This window comes from Elaeis guineensis, chromosome 12 (assembly GCF_000442705.2).
Source record: "Elaeis guineensis isolate ETL-2024a chromosome 12, EG11, whole genome shotgun sequence".
Lineage (NCBI taxonomy): Eukaryota > Viridiplantae > Streptophyta > Magnoliopsida > Arecales > Arecaceae > Elaeis > Elaeis guineensis.
Window position 1 is genome coordinate 8,013,241 of NC_026004.2, and position 27,173 is coordinate 8,040,413.

General features: G+C 36.9%; 1 protein-coding gene and 1 long non-coding RNA gene across 2 annotated transcripts; both read right to left on the bottom strand.

The window, feature by feature from the left end:
• Positions 1-3,373: 3,373 nt before the first annotated feature.
• Positions 3,374-5,051, bottom strand: LOC105055449 (uncharacterized). Its single transcript, XM_010937258.4, has 2 exons — positions 3,898-5,051; positions 3,374-3,674 (listed from the first exon to the last, which is right to left on the bottom strand). The coding sequence occupies exon 1, from the start codon at positions 4,920-4,922 to the stop codon at positions 4,080-4,082; it is 843 nt and encodes a 280-aa protein (XP_010935560.1). The 5' UTR covers positions 4,923-5,051; the 3' UTR covers positions 3,374-3,674; positions 3,898-4,079.
• Positions 5,052-10,112: 5,061 nt separating this feature from the next.
• On the bottom strand, positions 10,113-20,906 carry LOC105055530 (uncharacterized). The gene is made up of 6 exons (XR_012135878.1): positions 20,822-20,906; positions 20,593-20,696; positions 19,090-20,518; positions 16,435-17,090; positions 10,917-11,072; positions 10,113-10,798 (listed from the first exon to the last, which is right to left on the bottom strand). It is a non-coding gene; the product is annotated as an uncharacterized lncRNA (long non-coding RNA).
• Positions 20,907-27,173: the final 6,267 nt, after the last annotated feature.

The following is a 27,173-nucleotide window of genomic DNA, read 5'->3' on the forward strand; positions in this document are numbered from 1 at the left end:
AATTAGATTTGTTTATATGATCATTGTGCTCCTTCACTTTTGTCGTGTTCACCAACTAAAGTACAGGTCAGACGAATGGACATCCAAAAGCCACTGTAAAAAGGTAATTGCTAAGAAATATTGAATACAACTAATAATTCACAAGTAGTAGTTAAACAAGGGCAAAGGGTTCAAGCATAATTGACATGTTTTTTTTTTTTGGATTTTATTCATTACCATGAAATACCAAACCTAGATGGTAGAAAAAAGCCAAATAATTAGGATTATGATGTATTCCCTTGAAATTTGTTTGTTCATTAAGCATAACAGTTTGTCGAGAAAGTATCAAATCAAACTAGTTAAATCTCCCTCTTTCTTTCTTTTTAGCAAGTTAAATCTAAATTGGGTAGAAAATAATTACGTTCTAAAAGAATTGAGCAAGTGGGGCAACTCTTTATAATATTTCGATACCAATTGCAGAATTAAGGGCCATTCGGAAATAATTGATGTATACCATTAACATCTTACAGGCTGATAATCTAATCCTAAAGGAGATTACAAACTATCATATCATGGATATGTAATGCCGCGAAGCATTGGGATGCTTATAACTACTCATTAACATACATTTGGACTCTCACGTTGAACATCACTTGCATGATCAGGCACATTTATAAGAAGATAAATACTACAGCAGATTGGATGACAAATTATAAAATTGGTCATAATCATGTTGTTAATTGGAAGTTGGCTTCTGATCTGCCTCAACAATTTAATGATATTGTAATCAATGAAGTTAGAAGATGTGCAAATGCAATAGTTTTTGTAAAGCAGCCGATCCATTTTTTTGAAAAAAAAAAGGAACAAAAAAGTAAAAGAAAATAGCTACGTAACGAATCAAATGCTTGCTTGGTACATCCAAAAAGAAGGGGACGACTGACAACATACAAAGTTTTCTATTTCCACTAAATTGGATGGATCCTACAGCAAAAGCCAGCAGCCAACTCAATAGTTTACTATTCTTTCTTGAAACCGAATGGGAAAGAAGGAAAAAATGGAGGACAAGTTGGGTGGATGCTTGTAGAGTTCTATTGGAATTAAAGACTAGTCTAGAGATGTTTCTGTAACATAAGAGAAGGCCGATCCATTAGGCAAGAGTAGTGTTCATGTGGATTGCTCAAAAATTGACTTGTCCAAAATTTTCATGTCGTGGAAAAGACCATGAAAGGACTCTGACCATGTGGATTGCTCAAAGTTTGACTTATCCAAAAATTGATCCGTCACCTACTGATTTAAGTCAATAGCCAACACTCAACTTGAAAAATGCTAAAACTCTTGACCACCACATAACTACCATCCCTGAGAAGATATTTCAATGACCAGAAAAGACCATGAAAGGTATTTATATTTAAAAACCATTCCAGGGCTTTCACATATCAATATCAGATATAGGCCGTCCTGAAATTTTATTTTGGCTCGTCCCGTGCAGTGCAATGGAAATTACTTCTAGTAAAATGTAGAAGATAGGGGTTTCTCTATAAATTAAATAATAAAGGATGATTTTCCTTAGCTAGATTTAGGGATCATGATCATAATCAAAATTGATCGGAATGAAAAATCAGAATTAGAATAAGATTTGGCTCGTGATTAGAATTGAAATCAAAATTAGAATAGATTTTGAATATTAAAATAAAATGGGATAGAAATTAAATTTTGAAAGATTAAATTATTTTTATTTTTATTTTAAAATTATTCTTATAAAAACGAGAAAATGCAGCTACTCCGGCGCATGCCACATATCTAGAAGTTTGTATCACGCATGATAGTTTAGAGGCATGGTAATTTCTTCTGTCACTAGCCAACAGCCAACATCATTTTTTTTGACAAATATTCGAAAAGACAGCATCTTATACATCTTATTCATTTTTTTTTTTCTTTTCTTTTCTTCTTGTTTTTTTTACTCTCCCAAGTACCTCCATAGGTATAGCTTAAAACCAAATATTTATACATCAAGGAAAGATGTAGTGAAAGAGGTTTATGATTTTAAAAGGGCTCATAAGTCAACTTGAAGCCCTTTGAATAATAATCTGTCACAACATACAGACCTAACCAACATTACAGCCACATTGTTCTCAGTATATGATTTAAGGTTACAAGCATTGATTCATCATGGAACGCTCGGTGAGACAATGCAGCAATTCCCTTTTTGATTAAATAAATGCTCCGGTAATAATACATCTTAAAAAATTATATCTTTGTCACTCCATTCAAAGGAGATAAGTACCCACTTGGATTCTAGATTGACAGATGGAAAACGGCAGTCCTTGTCCACGGCCGGTCGATTCCCGGTACTCCAATCAGGGATGATTTCCACTCTACTTACCTGACATCTAACTGCCCCATTCCCATGAAGGTGTTAGCTAATTTAGAGGAGTTGTGTGGGGTTACTCTTCCAACCGAAAAAAAGTTGCGCTTCAACCCGCCGGATGTTGTTTGCTGATTTAGATCCAACAAGATTTAGGAATACAAGCATGTTTGGTTGGGATAAATCGACTTTAAAATAGGAACAAGTGACTCTCATTCCACTTATTTATTTGAAAAAAATTTTATTTCGATTCTAATTCAGAAGAGAATGAGAATGCCTTGATCTTTAAATTAACTCAATTTCAATTTTTTTTTTATTTGTATTCAAAACTCATTTCAATTCTGATTTCTATTTGAATCACAAATCCAATATATTTAAAAATATGATCATTTCCATTCTGATTCTAATCATTTCAATTACGATTCTAGTTACGATCTTCTAGTCACAAATCGAACACAGCTTATATTCTCTCCATGACCATTGAACAGTCTTAATGTGCGAAGCAGCAGCTGACCTGGCTCTCCATTAACTTTGTAGAGCACGGTTAGTCTTGCTAAATACCATTTTAATAGCTCTCGATCAGTTATAAACCTTGCCATTCAGCATCTCCTACAAGGAGGACCGTATCTATGGGTGCTCACATTTTAAAGCATGAGTTCAGATTGTCTTCTGGTAGTGGGAATACGATAAAATTTTATGAAGACCCATGGTTCTCTGAGGTCGCTTTGAACAGAATTCTTTCAGCAGAGTTTATTACCGCTGACTGAGAGTGGGATGTTCCCAAGCTTGCATGCCAATCCCAACAATGTTATTGGAAGACCATCTTCGCTGGAGCAGAACAAACAGCTGCAAATGTGAAAGCTAAAGACTACCATTACTGAAAATTCTTCGTTGGTTGCTTGTATTCTTTAAACCCACCATCCTATATTATTATCATTTATAATATAAGCTACCATAATGTTATCATATATTATAAATTGCAATAATAAATGCAGAAAAAAAGGAAAACAGGATGCATGTTCTACCTAATAACAAAAAGCAATGAGACATTGATATTAAGAAGTGAACACGACATTCCACCCAACAGCAACGGAAATTTATGTCACAAACACCAACACGCACCACATAAATATAAACAGTATGAAGACAGCTGTAAGCTGGTAATCATCCGTAAAACAATTATAGCAAACAGTAGTCTAGTAATACCCAGTGGAAGACCAAAAAAAGGTGAACACCGGCCCCGGCAGCAAAGCCATCATCCAGTCCTATCAGCAAACGAGTCACTTCCATCCTTTATCTCCCATCCATGTCGGTAAGCAAAAAAGGAAGCCTGAAGGGAATAAAGTTTTATCACCCGGAGGGAACGAATTCAAAATTTGAACTCCCAACCCAAATGTACGACAAAAATTGACAGCAGTAAATAATATCATCGAAAAAAACACATAAAACATATAATGACCGGAATGCCCCTGGCTCGACTTCTAGGACAAGGACAGAATAACTAATTTTGGCACGCGATCGTACGGTGGCAAAAAAAAAAGGAAGAAAATTACCTGAAAATTAGGTTTCTTCTTCTCTCCATCCGACGAGTGAAAAAAAAGAGAAACGGAGAGAAGAAGAGTAATCCATGCGTGTTGCCCTTTTGATCTCCTTCACTAATCTTCATAAAAGGAGTAATTAATGGATAATAGAGAAGGGAGTGAGAGAGGGTAATGACGGAGGAGATGGGGATTAATTAGTATAAAGGGCGGTTAACCATCTCGAACCGCCGCAGGTCCGACTCGTGCCTCTGAAGCCGGATCTCATCCTTTTTCTTCTTTATAAAATCCTCGAACCGGCGGTTCATCTCGTCGGGATCCACCGCTGCCGGCGCCGCCCTGATCATTCCTCTTGCGGTCGCCACCTCCGATCGGGAGGACCTCGACATCGACCTCTCCATGATCGCCTTCCACGTGTCGTCCATCGAGTCGTTCTCCTCGATCTCCACCCCCAGCGCCGGCGCCAGGGCCGCCGGCTCCTCCTCCTCCACCGGTTCGACGCTCTCCGGCGCGGGCGCGATGCTTTTCTTGACGTCGAGGATGGACACAGCGGTGGACTTCTCGCCGGAGTCCGTCGTGAGGCACGACACGTCCGACGGTGAGGAGGGCTCGCCGGGTTCCTTCGCCGGAGCCGGCGTCGCCGCATCGGATTCCGGCGGATCGGAGGACGTTTCTGGCCAGATCTCCGGCGAGGGCTTCCGTGGAAGAGGTGAAGTTCCGAAATCTTTTGGTTTGAGGGGTTGAGAGGAGTCTGGGGACTTGTCGGCGGGCCAGGAGTGGGGGTGTTTCTGGTCGGAGAGCTTCCAGATGACGATGATGATGAGATGGACGGTAATGAAAAGGTAGGGGGGAACGAGCCAGGTGCGGAGGGCGGCCCAGGCGCGGGGGAGGACAAAAGCGAGGAAGGCGGCGGTGTAGGGGACGGCAATCCTGGCGAAGGCGGCAATGGAGAAGATTCCGGCGATGAGGAAGGCGAGTTTGGCGGCCCAGATCGCGCTATGGAGGCCGGTCTTTGGCGGGCTCCGTGGGAGGACGGCCATTGCCAGAGAAGAAGAGAAGCGGAAGAGGAGATAAACAAGAAAGGAAGAGAGAGAGAGTAGAGAGAAGACACTCTTCTCGGCTATTCGAGAAGTTCTTTATTTTCCAGCGGTTGTTGGGTTACAGTTGAGATAGGGATAGAGAGGGGGTTTTCGAATAAGAGTAAAAGTGCTTTGGTTATTTATCGTGGTAGGGGTTGGGGGTGTGGGCCTGTGAGGGGTTGGTAACTAATCTAATGGAGCTCGTTGGATACGGAATAACTAAGTGAATAAGTGAATACGGAATAAGTGGTAGCTCGATGGAGGGTAACTAAGAATTAGTTTTGTTGTTGTTAATTCGGAGCGAGGATAACTAATGGGGGGTTTAATTTAGAAGAGTACAATTGGGATACGTCCAATAATGCGGGAGTGGGAGGAAAGGGAGGGGCCGTACGTACAGCCATCATTAGTTCCATTTTTTTTGTGAACTTACACAACCTCCCTGCAAAACGGAATGCTCAGAAAATAAAATATCACCAAATAATATATATGTAATACAATATATATTTTTGGACTATCTTATTTCATGACCGTCGATTTTGTTTATCGTATGCATGAACCACACAGAATTTGTGCTAAAAAAAAAAAAAAAAAATGAAGGTTTGAGATTACTTCTCTAGTTAAATAAAGTCTCTTGGAGGATTAAATTTGTTTTAAGAAGTATATGAGCAAATTTATAATGAGTGGCATGTTTTGGTGATGGATGATGATGGGAGTAAATAATGAATAAATGAATGAACGCGATCTTCTTCACTGGGACCCGTAAGTCGAAAAGAGGAGAATGGATTTATGAACGTTTGCCATAAACATATGAAATACTAGTAAAGACATCAGGTATTTGATAGAATTTAATAATTTATCAAGGATAGTTGACGGTCAAGGTCTATACACGATGCACCATGAGACATGGTTCATCTTCTGGGTCCGATATTAAAATCTATGTCCGCATAACCTGACGAGTTTGTGTGCAGCCCAAGTCAACAAGACGTGGCTCGCAAATGTTATCTTCATTCTGCGGACTTTGCTTTGTTCGCATCAACCAACAATAAAATGTTATCTTCATTCTGCGGACTTTGCTTTGTTCGCATCAACCAACAATACTAATGCATGATTAATTTACGATGCGTTGGACTAATTTTTTTAATTTTTAATTTTTTAAAAATATATTTTTTTAAAATTTTTGTTATTGAGTAAAAATAAAAAAATAAAAATATGTTTGGTAACTACGGTGCTATAAAACAAAAAGCAGCATTTGGAGATGGTAGATAAAGAGCTCGACGAGAAAGAAAAATCCAGAAAAAAAGAAAAAAGAAGGATATAGAGAAGTGAAGAGCTTGACGAGGAAGACAGATTCAGATTCTTTACTTTTTGATTTGATATTTTAGATATACGAAAGTAAAAAAATAAAAAAATAAAAAAAATTATTATATATATAAAATAATTATTTTAATTTTTTATGATGTTATCAAATATTATTTTTAAATTTTTATTTTTTAAAAATTAAAAAATAAAAAAAATATTGTTTTAATGACTAACCAAATGCAGCCTTAATGAAACATACTTTCATTTCATATGCCTGACTCTAAGTGTTTTATAAGGCCCCACTTGACACGTTTGTCAAATTCTTTCTAAAATATACGTAATTAATCTTCATTATTGCAACATAAATTACTCGAGCTTTCATTACCACCCCGAGTCTCCATCCATTCTAAAAAGCCATCGTGAGAATTCACGAGGCTTCCAGAAATACGTCCTTGATAGAAACCAATAATTTGCAGTTGCTTACAAGGAGAAATATCAGTGTACCATTTCGACACGGAAAATACCTTAAGATATCTATCATGCGTACACAAAATTTTTCAAACTCGTAATCATTAGGTTGGTAATTTCATAATCAATAGATCTGTCGTGTTTGACACCAAATCTGTGAGTTGCATCTAAGTATTAGTGGATCAATTCAATATTCACTCTCCACGTTATCCTCTTGTATTTAAATCATTCAAGATCAAATGAAGGATACCTATTATATCCACTATGAAACATGCTTTAGGATTTGGATGGGTGCACTCGACTCGGTCCATTAATAATTTCTCATGAGTTGCATTGTTGCCCTATTGGCATATAACAAGAAATGCATAGCATAGAAAAAAATTTCTATAATTGGATCGATCGTAGAAAAAATTATGATTGGACCGTCATCATCTGCCATATGCATATATTGAGACATTCATAAAAAGAAGGACGATTACGTAATGTTCATCTAAACTATTCAAATACTCATAGAATTTATCCATTATTTTTTTCTTAATTTATGCACGCATGGCCATTCACTTTTTAATCAACATTTTCGAAGCATATCCGATCATAATCCCTTCCATGTTCGGACCAACTATAGAAATTTTATCTGCACAGTATTACTAATGATATTATTATTATTATTATTATTATTATTTTAAAGTAAATGTCAACAACAAAAGCTTTTTCTTACATGAAAAATAATGTGCTGGACCCTAGTGTTCTAACTTGTAAGGACTCACGATCCAAGGAAATAAGTTCCCTAATCACCTTTTATGGTCTTTATTCCTTAACCATCCATTATGCTTTTGCTCATGATTTATTAAAGCAAAGATCACATGAAAGTGTGCGAATCCACACGCCACCGTATCCTCCCGGAATCGGCCCCCATGCGCCAAAGTGGCCGCCCCCAGGGGCGCGTCCGGCCACTTCAAAATAAAAGTGGGAGGAGGCTCCGAGCTCTTTATGCTGGCCGGTGCCTCCTTTTCCTCTCTTTCCCAGAGAAAAAGAGACATCCAAGGGTCCCAAGGGGAACCAAGTTTGTGAGACCACAGGCTCCACCTTTGTGTTAGAACTTAGAAGGTAATGGAAGGCAGGAAGGCTTCAATGGCACGCTTGGCCTCTCAACTTTGTGGCCCCATTGCCATCTCCTAGTGGGAGTATCGTGCTTCTTTCTTGGGCTCTCTTAGCTCTTCCGGAATGGAAGGAAAAAAAGGTAGAGGAACAAATTAAATGCAAGGAGAGCATGCTCACAAGTTATGATTAAAATGACCAGGCATTCCACTGTTTTCACAAACAATGCATCATCATCTTGGTCAGCACTTTAACTGAGAAAGAAACAAGAGAACCCCATTCATGCTTCTCTTTGCGTGCATGGCATGTGCTCGCAGCTTGTAATTGCTCCTAAAGAAAAAAATTATATAGCACTGTTTTATTTGGTTTTCGTAGATTGTTTTTGTTTGAAGCCAAGTTAAAAAAGTAGAGGACTGGAGCAACAAAAGTTTAAAAAGCTACATGAGAATGAACAGGCAATTTAATGATAAGCACTCAAGTATGTTTTATTTTCTAGGATGAGCACATAATCAGTGAAGATGTTGTATTAATGTACGTGGGCCAAATGATTTGGATTAGAATTCCACCGCCAATTGAAATTAAGATCAAGAGTATTTGAAAGAGCGCCCCTGCAATTAGACAGTTTTTTAACAATTCAAGTGACGTGGGATTAAATACAAACTTATATGAATCTCTATATATATTTTTTTATTTATGTTTTCATATTTTTATCGGTTCATAATCAGTCAGCTCCAATAAACCGATACTATAATATCTTCTAATCTATATAAGTTATAGACTGAGTTCACTATAATATCATTTATAGCGATGCAAAATCACATCCAAAAATATTAATTGGAATGTATTATTTTTTAATCTTTAATTTTATATAAATATTTAAAATTTTTTTTATCAAAAATTAATATAAAACTAAATATATATCCAAACGGACGTTCATATCATCTACCGGCCATCGTAAAAAAAAAAAAAATGCTTGACTACAGTAGATAGAAGGGGACGTTGAAAAGTCCTCTAAGCCTCAGTTTACTCTGATTGCACCTCATGTCATACCATGACAACACCATATTAACATTTTTATTGGTACTTCAGCAGTCATCAAAGTAGCTTCATAAATACGATTCCATCTTTTTCACGGGTTCCTGCTGATGTTCTTAAATAGATAGGACGACCAAATATCTCGGGCATGTGTCAGCGCCAGTGCGAAGCAGGAAAACAGAGGACCGTACCCTGGCACGAATAATATAAAGGCTACGAGATGAGGAGAAAATTAATCTGATCAAGGGTTTTGCATGAAGGTTATCAAGCAATATACTGTATAATTTTTCCTGAAACAAAATATGTGACCCCAGGAACGGAGAGGCTTGCGGCGGTGGAGAGAAGACAAGTGATATGGTGAACCAGGCACCATGGTGGATTCCATTTTCTTACCATGGGATTGGGGACCCAGAAAAAAGTGATTCATAAGAGTAGACCAACACTTCCATGTGGTCTATTGATCATAGCCTACATGAGCTATCATGTAGGACGGTCGGTTGTGATGGCAGCAATCACTTTCGTACAACTTAGCCTTTCATCATGCCTTGGTCTCGGCCCCTTCTACGCCGAGAGAGACATTCTCCCGTTGGTGGAATACAAACGGCGCGTTTGGTTCCCACGAAGAACATTTTTTTATAAGAATATTTTTTTAAAAAAATTGATTCATAAAAAAATAATTTTGATATATTTGATCCATTACGAGAAACTGACACATTCTAAAATATCTTATATTTAATTGAATATCTATTTTTTAAAAAAATTATAAAATATTTTTTATATATTAATAAAGAAAGAGGTACTATCAATTCTAAACATAGTTTTAAAGATACGTTTTGAGAAAAAAATTTAATTTTTTTTCCATAAAAAAGCCAAAAATCTATGTCCCAGATAAAATTTTTGTTTCTCATAAAATATGAGAAGTTTATTCTCATGAGAAGTTATCATTTTTTTTTTCCTGAAAATTCCAATCAAATAAAAGAGGGATTCTTTTCCCCATCTTATTCTCATCAACCAGACGAGTCCAAAGATAAAAATAGAGATAAAATGAACCGTGTGCTTTCATTGTGGAATTACTTGGGCTGGGGCTATTCACCGCTTAGCCTTTGGCGGGCATTGTTTTTAAATATTTCATGATCGACAATTCATTTTTAATATCAATTTATAGTCGCCGATTTTTTATATAAACCTATTGAAGGCCTCTACCAATGCAACCCAATTCCTTGGCCAAAGAGAAGACAAGCATTTCCAACACTAATTAGGGGTCCTTGGGAGGTCAAAGGAGTTGACGACGAGAGGGGGTTTCCCTGAAGGACAAAAGGGAACGAGTACAGATTGACAACATCCAGAAGCCACCGAGGACTTGGTGGTTGGAATTAAATGACCACGAAACGGCCATGAAACTCTCCTGAGTGTCCACAGCTTCTTATCCCCACACGAACACCCGGAATCCCGATTCACCTTTCCTCCATGAATGCAATGATGAAGAAAAAAAGGCACCAAAGAAGGGGTAGGAGTTTGATCCCAACCACCACTCATCAGCAACTCTTCAGAGACAAATGATAAAAGCCAGGAACTTCAATTAGCCTTTGGCACCTCCTCCATACCACCTTCAAACTTTATGTTGCTTTCAGCCGCCTTAAAATCCAGCCCTTTCATTGTAAAAAATTGTGCATCGAATAGCAACTCACAGATTAAAAATTCATGGTGGGGACTTCCAATGATGTCCCATGTCCATATAAATCTTCATGCCAGCTGTTGCCTTTATAAAACTAGGGGTTGGGGAGGCCTCTCCTATCCCAACCGTACCATGGGCACAAAAGCACTAGGGTCAATACCTTCTGTTTGCCTGCTTGTGGGATAAGATGCTTGCACGCGAGACCTTGTCTGCAAGTGTGGAAGGGATTGAATATTGTTCATGCATCCATGCTAGGAGGCCACTACAAAAGAAGATAACAAACCCTTTTGAATGCTGCCAACTTCTGTAAATAATGCCGTTAAGGTGATTCAAGTTTCATTGAAGAGAGAATTTGTTTAAAGAGCTGCTATGGCACTCACCTTCCTTTTCTTTCGACGTCTCGATTTTGTTGGAGGAATGCATTACATTGATAATTAGGCATGTCTTCTGAGAGACAAATACCGTAGCAAACTGGATAGCAATCTTTGTAGCTGAGCATATTGAAGAAGCCTTTTGGATCAGGATGGAGATCATTCCTAGACAATTTTGAAATATCTGATTTTCTAATTTTTTGATTGTATTCGTACAAAAATTATTTAAATGAACCATCTAATAAAATAAAAAATTGCTATAAGAATCTTTCTAGTGCAATCATTGCATAAGCAAATGCATCCACATAATAGAGAGTTTCTTGTCCACTTCCATGGCATAAGACATCACAGTGAGTGATGACACAAGAACAACTGTTATAATTTGGTTAATTTAGATATAGAATGCACAGGTACTTCCATTGAACAATGCCATCTGAAGTTCATTTTAGGTATGGACAAAGGGCATAAGGGAGTATGAGATAGGGAACGGGAAGAGAAAAAGTGTTGGCTGGAGGAGAAATATGGTTAAATTTATTCATCTAAGAATCAGAACTCCAAAATTTCACATAATGTTTGAAAAAAATAATCAAGCCTAATGTTGTCCCAGCCAGCATATTATATTGCAGAATCCACTAACAGAACTCAAGATTTTGAAACCTAATGAAACTTGGGACCTTCCTACTCGATCCTCATAACATTTAATCCTGTCGAGGCACAGCTAATGAACAATAACATAGTTCGACCAAAAATGAACAATATCACACAAGAAGAAAACCATCAAGACATAAGCATCACATAACTCTGATGTGACATGCCTCGAGAAATCTTTAGGTGGAGAGATGCGTGATGCTAGACACTTAGTACGAAGATCCTAGTCCAAAATGTAAATAGATGGTGACAACCAACAGTATAATAGATTATCATATTAGAGCTTATTATGGTCATGTCTATCACCAACTCCAGTAGCCTCATCTCAAGTTTGAGATTCCTTGTCTCTAATATGCAGAAAAGAAACACTCCCTAATTGAAAGAATCAAGCAATTATAACAGCTCTGGATAAGATCCTCATTTTAGGAAATATCTCTCCCTAGTTTACGTTAGGTGAACTGCATCACAGTTGCCTATCATCTCCAGTTCTACTACAAGTCCAGCTCCCAAAGACTTGAATTGCACGCTGCATTGAGCTCTAAGGGCAAGCAATTCTTCTAGTGAGATGCAGATTACAGTCATTCAGACACTTAAAGGTACACATGTAGAATAACTCATGCATAAGTCCAACCACCTCAAATTTGGTAATGCTATCAGAAGAAAAATGAGCAGTTTTTAAAATTATCATAATGGTATACGACTTAGAGGTTAAACTATCAACAAATGTCTCCTCCAATCTATGCCATGCTCTAAATACGATCTTTGCTCCAAGACCAGCATTGAATCTCTCATGAGTACCAAGAATGATTTGATCTATAGTTACATGTAAGGTTTGTAAGGCTAGATGGAAATTCTTTCATTGAATATAGGAGAAACAGCATGGCGTATGTTGTATGATTGTTGAACATCTTAGCTCAACAAGAATTCGATAGCATGAACTGTAACAGAACTATAAATTTAGGGGTGATTTAGAGAGGATATAATCAATGAGGAGGTCTACAACATGGGGAACAGGTGCCTCAAGCTGATAGATCCCTCAATTTTTATCAGAGATTTTAGAACTTCAATGGTTTCTTTATATTCAGAGTGAAATATGAACAAGTCAAAACAATGGAGAATTTGCAAAAGATAGACCAAAAGCATAAAGAATACTGCCAAAAAAGGATGCAGATTTGTAACACCCCGGTCCAGAATCAGCCACAGCCAATAAAAAAAAAAAAAAAAAAAAAAAAAAAAAAAACAGAGGAGGAGGAAGACTCCTAGCCGGAGTCTTCTTCCTTCACGATTCCGGCAACATCGGACTCAAAGAGTCCGGCTAGGGTAGGAAACCTCCAGTATAAAGATCCCCCGTCCTCTCTTAGGAAATTACAACAAAAATTTTGAGGAAAATCGAGAGATTTGAGAAATTTTCTCAAAGGTTACCGTGGGTGGTTGATCAGAAGAAAGGGGGTCGTCGGAGCTTTCTTTGGACGGCGGAACAAGGTATTCCTCTTCTCCTTTTTATTCTCCGGTCATCGGTGTTTTTGGGAAGCCGGCGAGGTGCCGGTTCGGGCTCAAACAGGGATACCCTGTTTGTGTGATCTTTTTCCTTTTTTGCCGCCGGCAACAGGGACGGTGGCACTGCCACCGACAGGGTAGCACCGCCAGCGTCGGGACGTTGCCGAAAAGGGTGGCCGGAGGTGGCTCACCTGGTCGGATATGGGGGAGGCGCTCGGAAAGAGCGCGGGTTCTCTGTTTTTGACCGCGGGAAGAAGGAAGAAGAAGAAGAAAAGAAAAGAAAAGAAAAGAAAAAGGGAAAAGAAAAGAAAAGAAAAAGGAAAAAAAAGAAAGAAAAAGAGAAAAATAAAAAAAAGAAAAATAAAAATAGAAAAAGAAGAAGAAGAAGAGAGAGAAATTTTCTCTCTCTCCTCTCCCTCCTTTCTCTCTCTTTTCTCTCTCCTCTCTCTACCTTCTCTCTCTACATTTTCTCTTTCTAGATTCTCTCTCTAGACTTTTCTCTCTCTTTACGGATTTTGTCTCTCTAGGATCTTTTCTTCCTCTCTGATTGCATCATGAATCCTAGAATAAACTTGAAGATGAAAATAAGATGATTTGAGATTGCTCCAAAATTCGTGCGGTAGATCTGATCCCAGTCCGATTCTATTCAAAATTGTAACACTTGATTCATATTGAGTCACCCTGATAGGACCTCTAATGATCTCGATCATAAGTGCCTCATCAGAAGGATACGAAGGTTTTTCTCTCCACTTTCTCTCTCCACTTTCTCTCTCTAGAATTTTCTCTCTCTTCATGGATTTTTTCTCTCTAGAAGTCTTATGGATCAGTGAAATATTCAGATACATAGACAAGTCCTAATTTTGGTTAATCCTAAGAGAGGTCCTCGATCTGTGTATTAGGATCAATTATCGGTAATTTTCTCCATATATGTGATTTTTATATTGATCAGAGTTACGAAGAGATGATTGTCTGCAAATGATATCGAGTGGAATATTTTGTTAAAGAAATTCATAAATCAAAGAAGAACATTGATTTCTGTGTTTGGATCAGTCACCGGTAAAGGTAAGAATCCCTGTACATGATCACTATTATGTATATGCTGTTTTGCTGTTGGTCTTGCATCGTTGGTTTTGTATCGTCGGATTTGAGATCGATGAATTTATTATACCTGAGATACTGTTATTTGATTTTGAGCATGAGTATGTTATGTCAATATATATGTATCAGAGATTGATGGCATGATTATATGGATATGACATATCTGAATTGATCATAATGCAAGACATAATTGATTGATGAAATCAACACATAATGATTAAATGAAAAGAAAGAGATATATGGTATGGACTAGCCTCGACATATGAATCAGCCGGCCAGGAGCTTATGCCTGGGACAGCCCGCTAGGAGCTTATGCTTGGGACAGCCCCCACTGGCTTACAGGTGGATCAGCCGGCCAGGAGCTCATGCCTGGGACAGCCCGCCAGGAGCTTATGCCTGGGACAGCCTCTCACGGGCTTTGGTACGTGGGACAGCCGGCCAGGAGCTCATCCTGGGACAGTCTTGAAAGACTTTTTAAGTGGATTCGATCCGGATGATGACTGAGGTATAGAATTGGATAGTCCAGAGCCAGAAAGAAAATGTTAAAAGTCATGTGATTATGAAAAGAGAAATGAAAGATAAGGCATGAAACAATTGTTGAACAAAAGTGTTTCACCTGTTAACATATGATGATGCATCTATTTTGACAAGACAGCAAATTTATGAATGTTTGCATTATTCTGGACATTGAACATGAGATTTTATATTTTATTGCTATTCTTTATTTTCAGACTATATTACTATATCAGTGTGATATGGGAATTCTTACTGGGCTGTAAAGCTCACACCCCTTCATCTTTCTTTTTTTTTCAGAGATACAGGATGTTCATGATTGGCTATGGCTTAGATTTATGGGTGAGCAGATGGATAGATAGAGTGTTATAGTACTTGATCAGAGAACTGAAGAAATTTAATTTGTACCTATACATGATTTTATTGTTAAAATTAATTGTTATGGATGTTAAGGTTGTAATGATTTATTTTGGCCTTGCATATTCTTTAGGGCTTGCTCTAAGGAGTGTGCGGCCATCATGTATCCGACCCGGGTGTTGGGTTCGGGGCGTGACAAGATTAGGACATCAGGGTGTTCGCAATCAGATCAAGAAGAGTTTTCAAGAGTTCTCCTAAATCAAGTACTTTCTTTGCATGTATGGATAATTTCTTGGCAAATTTCAAGTGTAGTCATGCTTGATAAATACAGGGTTTTGTTTCTAATATCAATTTTGACAAGACATAAGTTAATCCATCATGAGAGTGTCCATGATTCATCATTCATTCATCCTATGATGTCAGGCAGAGATTCTATAAGCTGGATGCTAGCAGCACGAATCTATGTTGTTGGATCTCCGAGGAGTTAAATCTAATGCTAGAAAAAAGTGCAAGAAAGAATGATCCATCAGGCATGTGCGTCTGTAACTGTATGTGCCTTTCCAGCATGATGCACATGAATGCTGCAAATCACAATCTCTCTGCTAATCTATGATAATAGAGACTGAAAAAATTCTATGGCTGACTACATAATGAATTGCAACTTCTTCTGTTACATATTATGGTGAATATAGATGGTTCTGCAGGTGGTTTCTCACATATTCTGACCAATCTCTCACATAGAAATATATAATAATTTATGTCAAAAAGAATCTAGGATACATAACTCCTATATAGATAAAAATCCTGCAGAACCCTCCCAGATAATTGTCTTCCACCAAGCTTTTCACTTGAGAACCTCACATACAGGCATTTTTATGGCTAGTGACTCTTGTCAAAACTTGCATGTGACGATAAAACAAAACATTTTGAAATAGATGCTAATTCCATTTGTGGTTATCAAGATGAAGGGGATACTATCTGATTCATCATAAGTTAACCAGCATGTTGTGGTGCCAATTCCTTAAAAATGATTTATCGATTCTTCCTCTGAAGGAGATGATGCAAATCCTGCAGGTGCTAAATATTTCTTAATCTCTTCTGCAACCAGCATTGGCAACTTCATGTTTCTTAAGATGAAGCATGTTTAAACCTCATGAAAGTGATCAAAGTAGGAAGGTAACACTTTAGTCTTTTGTCAACATTATGATGATTAAAACCCCACTTTTCTGGATCATCAGGGTTAACAATTTCAGTAGAAATTGCAGGAACTGATGGTAGATTATAGTAGAAATTTCATTTTTTTTTTTCACAGTGCAATTTCAGTAAAAATATTCCTCTCCAAGCTGAACAATAAATAGTCAGTATATTACAGATACATATAGAATTGAACATACAAGCTTGGCCTTGTTATTACCTTACTATTGAAGTGATGTCTCATGCCAACAAGCAAACAACTCAGTCCAAGGAGCGCCAAGGAAAAATATAATCATAGGATCTGACAACCTTACAACACAGCTTACAAAAAGGTAAGGGGTAACAATGTTTATCTTTTCCCAACAACCAAAAGCAAAATTATAAATGGAAAAACATGGCTAACAGGCACTTTTTGAGAAACTGGAAAAGGTCTGTCCTCCACAAACAAGCTGTATATAAATATAATTTCAAGGAAAGAAAACATCCCTAAGTTCCAAATCACTTGCAGGTTTCTAGAATACCTCAGGAAGCCACTTGTATCAATCAAAACTTCATCTCCAACATGGAGGTTGCGTAGAGGGAGCAAAACTTAATAAAATCCAGGGATGAAAACCGCTCAATGTTAAGAGAAAACTAGCCGCACCTTTTGAGTTCTCATGTGTGGGAAACTGGTGTCCTTTTTGTATGTAAGTAGAATAGGGCTCAACTTGCTTAAGGAAGTCAGTAGATTGAAAAGCAACTTGCCCCATCAGCACCAAGCATTTTTTAGCCATCCAGTTCCTTCTAAGAATTATGAAAAGTTCATCTGCAATCCACACCTACTGCTTCCTGGATGGATTTAAAACCATCCCTTTCTAAGCATTCTGCCAGCTCAGCCTGAAAAAAGAAAATGGAAAAAAAAAAGATCATCAGAACCTTATTTTGTAAAGCATGGAATAGCTTCTTAAATATCATAAGATTAAGACATACAAAAGCAGATCCTGAAAGAAGATTGAACACGTGATATACACTTTCCATTTTGTTATATTTTAATATGAAGAGACAGCATTAGCTAAGATAAAATGAAAGTCCATCTAGATCAGTAAGGTATGGGAGAGTGCTGAAAGAAGCAAGGGCATTAACTGAAGCAAAATAATAACTCAATTTTGAGAGCTTCCTTCCATGCTAGCACATAAAAACTACTGCTAACAGGACTTTAACCTACTAGTTATCACCTGCGCATGCACTGTGGAGAAGTTCTGGTGCAAACCTGGATGATGCATTTCCACCATATCTCAAACATAAAATAAAAAAAAATCCCAGGCTCAACTTTGCAAGGTGCTAACCTACACATGTTTGGAGGGTAATCAACTTGATGAATCAAAGATCCACCACAACTAGTCAACTGTCATGTTGGCATGTATGGTTTAAAATTGTGGCTGATACAATGAGCATCATCATTGGCAGTATGGTCAGTGTTTGTGTGGTGATATATATTATGTCTGACATTTTCCAATATGAGATTATTTAGGACCAAGTTGGCTGGTGTTTTATGACACTACATTGTATTGGTCAACCAAGATTATTGCGAGGCTGTTATAGAGGTTCTATTATATTCTTGATTTCAAGTTTGCATAATGCCTTAAGTTAGAGTTATTGGAATCTGGCATTGGATTTTTTTAGCTATTAAATCAACTAAATCCCTTGCATTGAAAAAAAAAGGAAAAAGAAAATATACATATTGATTACCTCTAAAAGTCTGAGCAACTCCATTTACCTAGAGATTTAAAACTCAACAAAATTCTCCAGTTCTGAACATTGCAAATGGTTTGCTTCAAAGTGGTTTTTAACATATACTTTCTGGGGATTCTACTTGAGTATCACTTTTTGTCATCTCATAACGAAACTTTTAGGCAAAACACATCTACTATATTTTACCTACAGAACTTTTTTACACATTGATATTTATTTGTCATTAAATATTTCTGACTTTGAAACCGTAATCTAGTTGAGCTCTGACATGATTATTGAGAATACAACAAATTTAAAGGCTTATGATCTCTAAATATATCTTTTAAATGTGCACATAATTAGCATCAAATTTATGAAATGCGCTCCTCAAATGCAAACCGGTGACACCCCCACATAGAGTTGAACATCTACCAATTGAAGTAGTTCATAGAGGAATTTTTCAGGGCTGTCGCATTCAACAGTTTCAACTTTCAAAAATTTGGGAGGTCCTACCTAGCTTTAGAATATAAACATTCAGACCAGTATCAATGCACAAGAAAATAAGACTTCAGAATGTGCAAACACAATGCACACAAATCAAACATATAAGGAAAAATGCTAGAATCGATACTGATGGTTAATGAACACTTGCACAGGAAGATAGCAGATGCAGAATAAGAGGATATATAATAGAAAGATTATGCAGCAGATGCAGTGAGATAGAGTGAGAAACCAATTATTCACAAAAGGAAGCATGTTAGAATGGATTATTTCTTAATCATTTGAAACAGCTTATCTATATCAGCTTGCAAAAGTAGAATTTTTTTTAGAAACCAAATGATCTATTTCAAGTGATCGTGAAATGATCACTTTTAAGGTTATGAAAAGACTAGGTTTAACTTTTATAGTCATTTTGCATACATGAAAAGAATTACATCAAAATATTACAAACCAGTATAGTTCCAATAGAAACCTTTAATTAGGGAATGAGTGCTGGTCCACCATATGCAAAGACCATGTAAAGCTGAATAAGTGTTGCTCCAGCTCGAATCTTTTTGTATGCATTCTCACCACCGTGTTGGATAACATTTAATAAACTTTAGCTAATGAATTTCATTTTAGCAAGCATCCAGCAATGTCTCTACTAATTATAAGGTTCTAATACCTGCTAACACCACCACTGCCTATAAGGGGAATTTTTCCCTGCAAATGCAAGTATTCTGAAGTCAGATTACAAAACTGAATGTGAACAAAATACTGAGCGATGATCAGGCTGGAAAACATCATTTTGGAGCACACCAAAAAGAAATAAAAGATGAAAAGAAGTACTTTTGAAAAGAAAAAGGAATGCAGTACCAAAGATTTATACATATTTCAGCAAAAATGGATGCAGATTAATATCCGAGTAAGAATATACATCTCCTTAAGAATATTGGTTGACATATCAAAGAGTGGCTTCCCGCTTAAACCACCAGATTCTCCAGCTAATGGGTGTGTACTTACAGGATCTGGTCTTCAAACAGTTGTATTTGATATGATCTGAGGAGGCATTGTTTATAATTGCACAAAATAAATTCAAATGCAGCCATTATGATAATCCAGAATAGTAAAATGCAGGAACAGCAAGTTTCGGGACAACCAAAAGATTGCCATAATTTAAAATCGCAACAGTTTTAATATATGATATATGGGTAACATTTATTGCAAAGCAGAACTATGGGAAAGTACTGAATTTCCAGAGCCATAAAAAATCATACAGAAATAACACAATATATGAGGTCAGTACCCAGATATATAGATAAGATGACCAGATATGCAACAAGGCCATTATACTTGATGGCTCAGGTACAAACCTAGAGGAAATGCCTTCATAAATCTACCATATTCTTTAAACTATGCAAGAGCAATAAACTGCAAAAGTTGATATAGAGGTTGGAGTGCATGACTAGTAAATTTTTCCTCTTTTTGTTTAAGTTCCTTGCATTCTCAAAATCAGTTGAGAAGTTCAAAAACTAAGAAAAGAGTGCCTCCTTTAAACTCCATTTTTCTGATTTTAGAAAACCATCTCTTTCTAACCATAAGTCTAGAAAACCATCTCTTCATAACCATGAGATTTGAGCCCTGGTGCGCCCCGGCATGTCCTGCCAGTACCATAACAGTCTGATGAGATAACAGTACGAACACACTTAGGACATTGGTTCTGTCATAGACCAGGACATTCTGACCGTCTCGGTTGGTATCGGAAAGGATGGACCGGGACAGTTGCATAGCATCACTTTTGGATGGCCTGCTGCCAAGGAACAACTTTTTTTTTTTTTTTTTTTTTAATTTTCCCTTCATTCTTGTTGTTGATGGTTGTTTCAGTCTGTCGAGACACCATATCGACCTGGGATTAGACCAGGATGGGTACCAGCACCAGAACTTTAACCCTTGAGTATGATGCCGCAAAACAACCAAACCACACAAAAAATAAAATGCAAGCATGCATATGGACAAAGAAATATACTGACAAACATTAATTCGAAATTACCAAAAGGAAGATTCAGACAAATAATGGGAACCTACCAGCCATCTAAGCAGAGAGCAAGAGCAACCTAGCAAACATAAAGGAAGGCTATCAGAACAAGGTACAGTATAAGAGGGGAGAAAGAATCATCTGAGCTTACACCGCTGCAATATAATCAAGGTCCTGCTTAGACAAGTCAGGTGCAATTTTCACTAACAATGTGGACCCTCCTCTGCCCATTGCATCTCATCACGAGCAGCTTGCACCTACATGTTAATCACAAAAATCAAAAGAAACAATTGCCCATCATCTGAAGTACAAAATAAACTATCAGACTGAGAAAATAGTAACAGGAAGGAAAATTCCCAGTCAAAATTTCCAAGTTCTAAACCTTTTTAACAAGATCTTTCAGTTGTTTTCTCCCCTCAAGTTTGCGAAGGCCAGGAGTGTTTGGTGAAGAGACATTTATGACCTGAAACATAATGTGATTTCGAATACAATAAAATAGATACTTGATATTGACAGCAATAACATGTTAGAATTGCTTTCCAGTATGAACAGAAATCCACAACAGACCCTGAAAAATGCGCGGCACACCTCTCAAAATAATGAAAAAAAAATCCAAAATTGCCAATGAGTCGTGATCTGTTATAGCCCAAAACCAATTCAGCCCATCAAAGCCCAAAAAAAAAAAAAACAGAGAAAAACCGAAAAGAAAACTCGAGTCTTCTTCCCCAGCGAAACCCAAGCAATTTGGGAGTCCTAGGACCTCTCGAAGTCCTAGGACCCTCTATAAGAAGACCCCCTCTCCCTTGAGACCGAACATCGGCCTCCTCCTTCTCTCTTTCTCTCCGTTTTTCTCGATCGAAGCCGCGGACACCGTTCGATTTCTCGCCGTAATTGCTCGTCGGTGAGGTCACCGGAGGCCGGGGTGAGTCTTCCTTTTCTTCCTCTCTTCCTTCCCTATCTTCCCGTACCTTTGCTTGAGGCGGCCGGCGACGAGTATCGCCGATTTTCGGTCGGAAAAGAGACCCTGTTTTTGAGCCTCTTTTTCTTTGATTTTCCGGCGCCGGCGATCGTAATCGACCGCCGGCCATACTCCTCCGTGACTGGGGGAGTGGCCCCCGTCTGCCACCGGCCTCCGCCGCGGCGGCCATGGCCTGAACGGCCCGGCAAAAGAAGGGGACGTCGGTCTCCTGTTTCGGCACGGGAAGAGCCGAGAAGAAGAAGAAGAAAAAAAAGGAAAGAAAAGAAAAAGAAAAGAAAAGAAGAAAAAGAAGAAAAGAAAAGAAAAGAAAAAGAAGAAAAAAAAAGAGAAAAAGAAAAGAAAAGAAAAGAAAAGAAAAAGAAAAAAAAAATAATAATAAATATATATATATGAACAAATAAATAAATAATAAAATAATAAAATAAAAAAAATGATGAGAGAGAGAGTTTCTCTCTCTTCTTTCAGTCTGAACCCTGAATTTCTCTCTCTAAAATTGGACTTTTTCTCTCTACTTTCTCTCTCTAAAATTTTCTCTCTCTAGATTGTTTCTCTCTGTTGATGGATTTTTCTCTCTCTAAAGTTATTCCTCTAGGATTAGTAAAGTGGAAGGCTTCATTGATAATCTTGATCGAGTATAGGGAAGAGTCTGATTTTAAGTGAGGTTTTGATTTTGAGATTTGTTAGATTTAATTTTGAATTAAAATTAATATAAAAATATAATTTTGGATAATAAGCACGGAAGAATCTCTTAGAAGTTAGTTGATCTGTTCATTCAGTGCTCCGTGAAAGATAAGTAATGAATCATCTTCTCGAGATATTCTATATTTATTCTGAAAATAAATAATTATTCTCTGAAATTATGCATGATTTATGAAAATTATGTTTTGAAAGAAAAGTACTTTTGAAATGTTATGGTATATCGATTTATGCGCATGTTCAGTGAAAAATTATGATATATTATGATACAAAGTGTTTTGATACAGATCGGATTTATGCTCTCAGCCTAACTATGTTTCTGTGGGGCCCGCCAATGGGGATTATATGTTGATACTCAGTGGACCCTGCCAGTGGGGGTTGTGCGCTGGTGTTTGTGGACCCTGCCAGTGGGGGTTGTGCGTTGGTATTTGTGGACCCTGCCAGTGGGGGTTATGCGCTGGTATTCTGTGGACCCCGCCAATGGAGGTTAAACGTTGGTCATAGTCGAAGCTGTTGAGTTACGAGTGTTTTGAATCGAATCGGATTTATGATTATATTATATGTGAATATTTGAAAATATTTGATTTGTATTAAATCAGCATGAAATATATTTTTATGTTTATTTGCAGCATTATTCTTGAAAATTATATAATATCTGAAATATCTAGTTGAGATATTTGTTATTTACTGGGCTGTCTAGCTCATTACCTTTCTTTTCATTTTTCAGATTCAGATAATTAATATCGAGAGTGGGACGAAATATTGGGACAGAGCTTTTAGAAGCGAGATTAGCATTGTCAACTTCATTGAACTTAGATCTAATATTTTTAGATTTATTGTTTTAGTAAAATTTTATTGGATGTAAGATATTTGATTTAATTACTTGAATTAAAGTTGAATAATAATTATTTGAATTTATTTCGCTGTGATGCATTGATATCGTGATGAGATGCCTTGCATGCTTATGGAGAGAGTTCTTCATGAGTATGCGGCGGTTGCCGCGATCCTCGATTCACAATCTCGGATCGGGGGCGTGACATGATCAAACAGCAAGGTCTCGCAAGCATCAGCTGTTTAGTGTAACCTCCAATATAAATCCAAGAATCGTATAAGAGCTTTCTCTTATTCCTGGTACACAAGCATTGGTTCCACTAAAAAAGCATATGGATCCAAGAATCTCACAAAAAAAACTATCTTGGGCTATGATCCAGGAACAAAAATAACAAAAAACATCTCTTGTAGCTAATAAGAATTATCTAGAAGCCACACAACCTCCCATACGAAGAGCCAAGATCAATCTAAAGAACGAAATAAAATGCTGATGGGAAAAGGAGGCTCAAACCTTTTTGGAAGAGAGCAGAATCTTTGGGGCGGTTCTGGCGCCGGTGCTGGCCAGCCTCGGCCCGAAGGCTCCGTCAGCAGCCCTAGATTTTAGTTTCTTGAACAGGGCATCGCGGATGGAGCTTCTCCAAATCCTAGCCGCCATCGGCCGACAACCCTGGCACAGCAAAGGAAGGAGCTTTCCAAGAGGTGATCAGGAGAGACGGAGAATATATTCTCTCCCCGCTTTCGAGTCCTGTAATAGACGGGAGATGGGAGAGCAAAAGGCGATACTTCTTACTTCGTTTCGTTTTAAAGCTCAAGGTAGCGTTCGGTGATCCGAATCCTCGTGATCATTTAAAATCGTCAACCGTTTATAGTGATCTGATCATCAGTGACATAAAATTATTATATTTAATAAATTATAATTTGATAATTAAAAACTTTTAAATATTTATGAATAATCTATTTGATATTTTATAAGAATCCAAAATTATTGATTAGGTAATATCAAAACTATGCATAATATATTTCATAAAAATATATTTATTAATTATATATAATATATTATAAATAAAATATTACTATATTTATTAATATATTAATAATTAATAGATTTTATAAAAATATATTTATTAGTCCTATAAATTATTAATTCTATAAAAATATATTAATTATTATTATATAATTAATATCATTATTTATACTTAGAATATATTATTTATTAATATGAATATTTATTTTGATTAGAAAAATAAGACAAGTAGAAGTAATATATTAAATATTTTTATTATAGAAATATAAAGTATAATAAGATATTTTTACTCTAATTTAAAATTATCATTGAATCACAATACGATAATAATATGATTAATAATATATTATAATATAATATATATCATAAATATAATATATAATATCAAATATAATATAATGTCATATATATATAATATTAATATAATATATTAATGATATATTGATATACTAAATATTTTGCTAGATTAAAAAATATTTTTGTCCTTATATTTCAACTTAAGATCACTGCTTGGAGATGATCTTAGATTTCCGACCTAAAGGATAAGTATCCCATCACTACATTGGAGGGTGATTTTAGGAGTGGCAATGATTTAAAATTATTGTCATGTAGCATCACTATGGTACAACCAAATATAATGATCTCATTGCCTCCATGTACATCATCTTTGATCCTAAGTGGATTACCTTATACCAAATGCCTTCTAAAGAAAGAGCTGGTAGGGGTCCAGAGTTTTATGTGGAGTTTCTATGGTGTTGGCCTTAGAGTGCATCCGAGTTCGGTCTGTCAACCTTTGCATCATAGAGAATTGGGCATTCAGGCACTTCTAATTGGGAGAGATGTCATGATTGCCAAGCATGCTATAAAGTATTTAGTTAATCGATAATTTTTAAAGCTCAATGATGAGAGCTAAATATGGCCTTTAGATAGTTGGTGTGTAGATCTAGTCGGGCCAGAATTATTCTTTAATTTGATGGGCGATCTGTACTCTTACCTCTAAGGCAATGGTCGATATTAGGTGATTGATGATTGGAGATGGTTCGTCAGCAGATGTGATGAGGGATAGTTGGATTGATATTATGGTCAACCATGATTAGCATGATGGGTCTAGGGGATGTTTCAATTGGCAACTTGATCCAGCAAGGAGTTGGTGTTGGGATGCTACCTTACTTATCCAGCTATTTGGTGAGGGTCAGGTAGAAAGAGTTCTATTTCTTACAATCCCTAAACATGATTTTCATAATATAAGGGCGTGAAAAGCCATATACAGCACGAGAGTCAGGGCTAAAAACTCGTACGAGCTATTTGGAGTCAAGCTCCCTCGGAGATATGATTGTGCTTAGATTTAAAAGGTTGGCGTACACCCAAGAGTAGCTTTATTTTTTTAGAAACTCACTTGGGGCCATCTTCCAACTAGAGGTCCTTTGAGCATGTGTGGGATGGGCATTCCTCTTGTTTGCACTAGCTATGGGATAGAGGAGTACGTGGCTCATGCCATTTTCCAATGTGACAAGGCAGTCGCAATGTGGTAGCTTATGGATGTTCCACGGGAGGTAACTGAGTCAATAACCCCTATTGAGGCATTCATTGAGTTTGTGCGAGCTAGCTTGGGAGGATCAGCTTTAAAGACTACTACTATTCAAGCTATTTATGTGGCCTACCATATCTAGTTGGCTCAGAATGGTTAGATTTTTGAGGGGAGCAACCAACTATTGAGATTTACTTTAGAGAGGGCTTTGACTAGGCAACTGAGATCATCCAGTCATATGATGTTAGAGAACCTTTGATAGCTAGAGATATCTGGAACTCCTATCTACCCCTGCAGTAATTTGGATAGTGTTCATCACTCTGGACACTCTGGACTTCTTAAATTATGTTTTTTAAAAATTAAATAGAAATCAAATTGATTTTCTCAATTTCTAAATTATTTAAACCAAAACTAAATCAAATCTTTAAAAAATGGATCTAAACCAAACCAAAATTAACTATTGCAGATCGATTTTGTGGTTTAATCATTTTGCTTGCATGCTTCTACTGAAGGGCCTCGATCCTGAGCTTTCTGAAGATCAACTTCAATAGTAGCATGAGGGATGGTAATAGCTTAGGTAGTTCAAGATTCATGATCAAAGGCCCAGACTCCGAGTTTGTTATCCAATTTTCAATACTATTCTGGGTGCAGAGTGGAGGATAGCCTGGATAGGGATTGGCTATGCCCCACATATTTTGGGGACTGATTCTATTTTTGTGGAGGGTGACTTAGCCACAATAATAGACTAGATCCTTGGGAGGGAGGTGGGAGCTAGAACTCATCCTTTGTTGTAGGATATTTGGACCATTGTAGGAGAGGGCATATCCTTTGTTGCAAGATATGTTTATTGAAAGGCAAACGGTGCTGTTGATTAGGTTGCAACATTCATACCTGAGCACTTTGAAACGGCGGTGTGGACCAACCTAGAGTCTGATACAGGATGCTTTACTTTTTTTATTTCTTTGATTATATTCACATTAAACTAGTGTGAATTATTGTCTTAGCCAATAAAGGAAGAGCTAGCTAAATTTTTTGCAAAAGCACTTTTTATAAAGAGTTTGTTTAGATTTTTTATTTAAAAAAGAATGATATTTCCATCTTTCCATGCATAATAAAATTTTCAAGTCCTCTAAAAAATTCAAACTCCTAGTGATTTAATTATAGTAAAATTTAATCTTATCTAAAATTTATATGTTATAGTTTTTCTAAAATTTATTCTACACCTAAAATCTTTAATAGAAGTCATGCATATCATTATTAGTCCATCTACAATTATATTTAAAACTATAAGATAATCATGTTTAAAACTATAATTACATTGAAAACTATAATTATATTTTCGATCTTTCTTATTTGAAACTCTAATCAAACAAATTGACCATACTTTCCCTCTTCCACTTCCTGCAAACCGAACGAGCCCCCATGTTTTTTCTTTGAACCCATTGAGCTTATGTTGGTAATCTAAATATCTTATTTATAGGGTATGAGAGTATCACATGATTAGACCCTCAAATGCAGATCTTATTATGAGTTGGACCAATAAGTATTCGAATGCCTACCATAGGGAATTAGTTGACAACTAATAACTACTGGAGTTTGGCACCTGTGATGTGCATTATGGGAAGCAATGGACAGCTGGGATCCCTCAATTGGCTATAGAATATTTTGAGCATTCG

What these genes read in the sequence shown, in the direction of transcription:
- LOC105055449 (XM_010937258.4), bottom strand. Translation starts at nt 4,922, where the DNA reads ATGGCCGTCCTCCCACGGAGCCCGCCAAAGACCGGCCTCCATAGCGCG.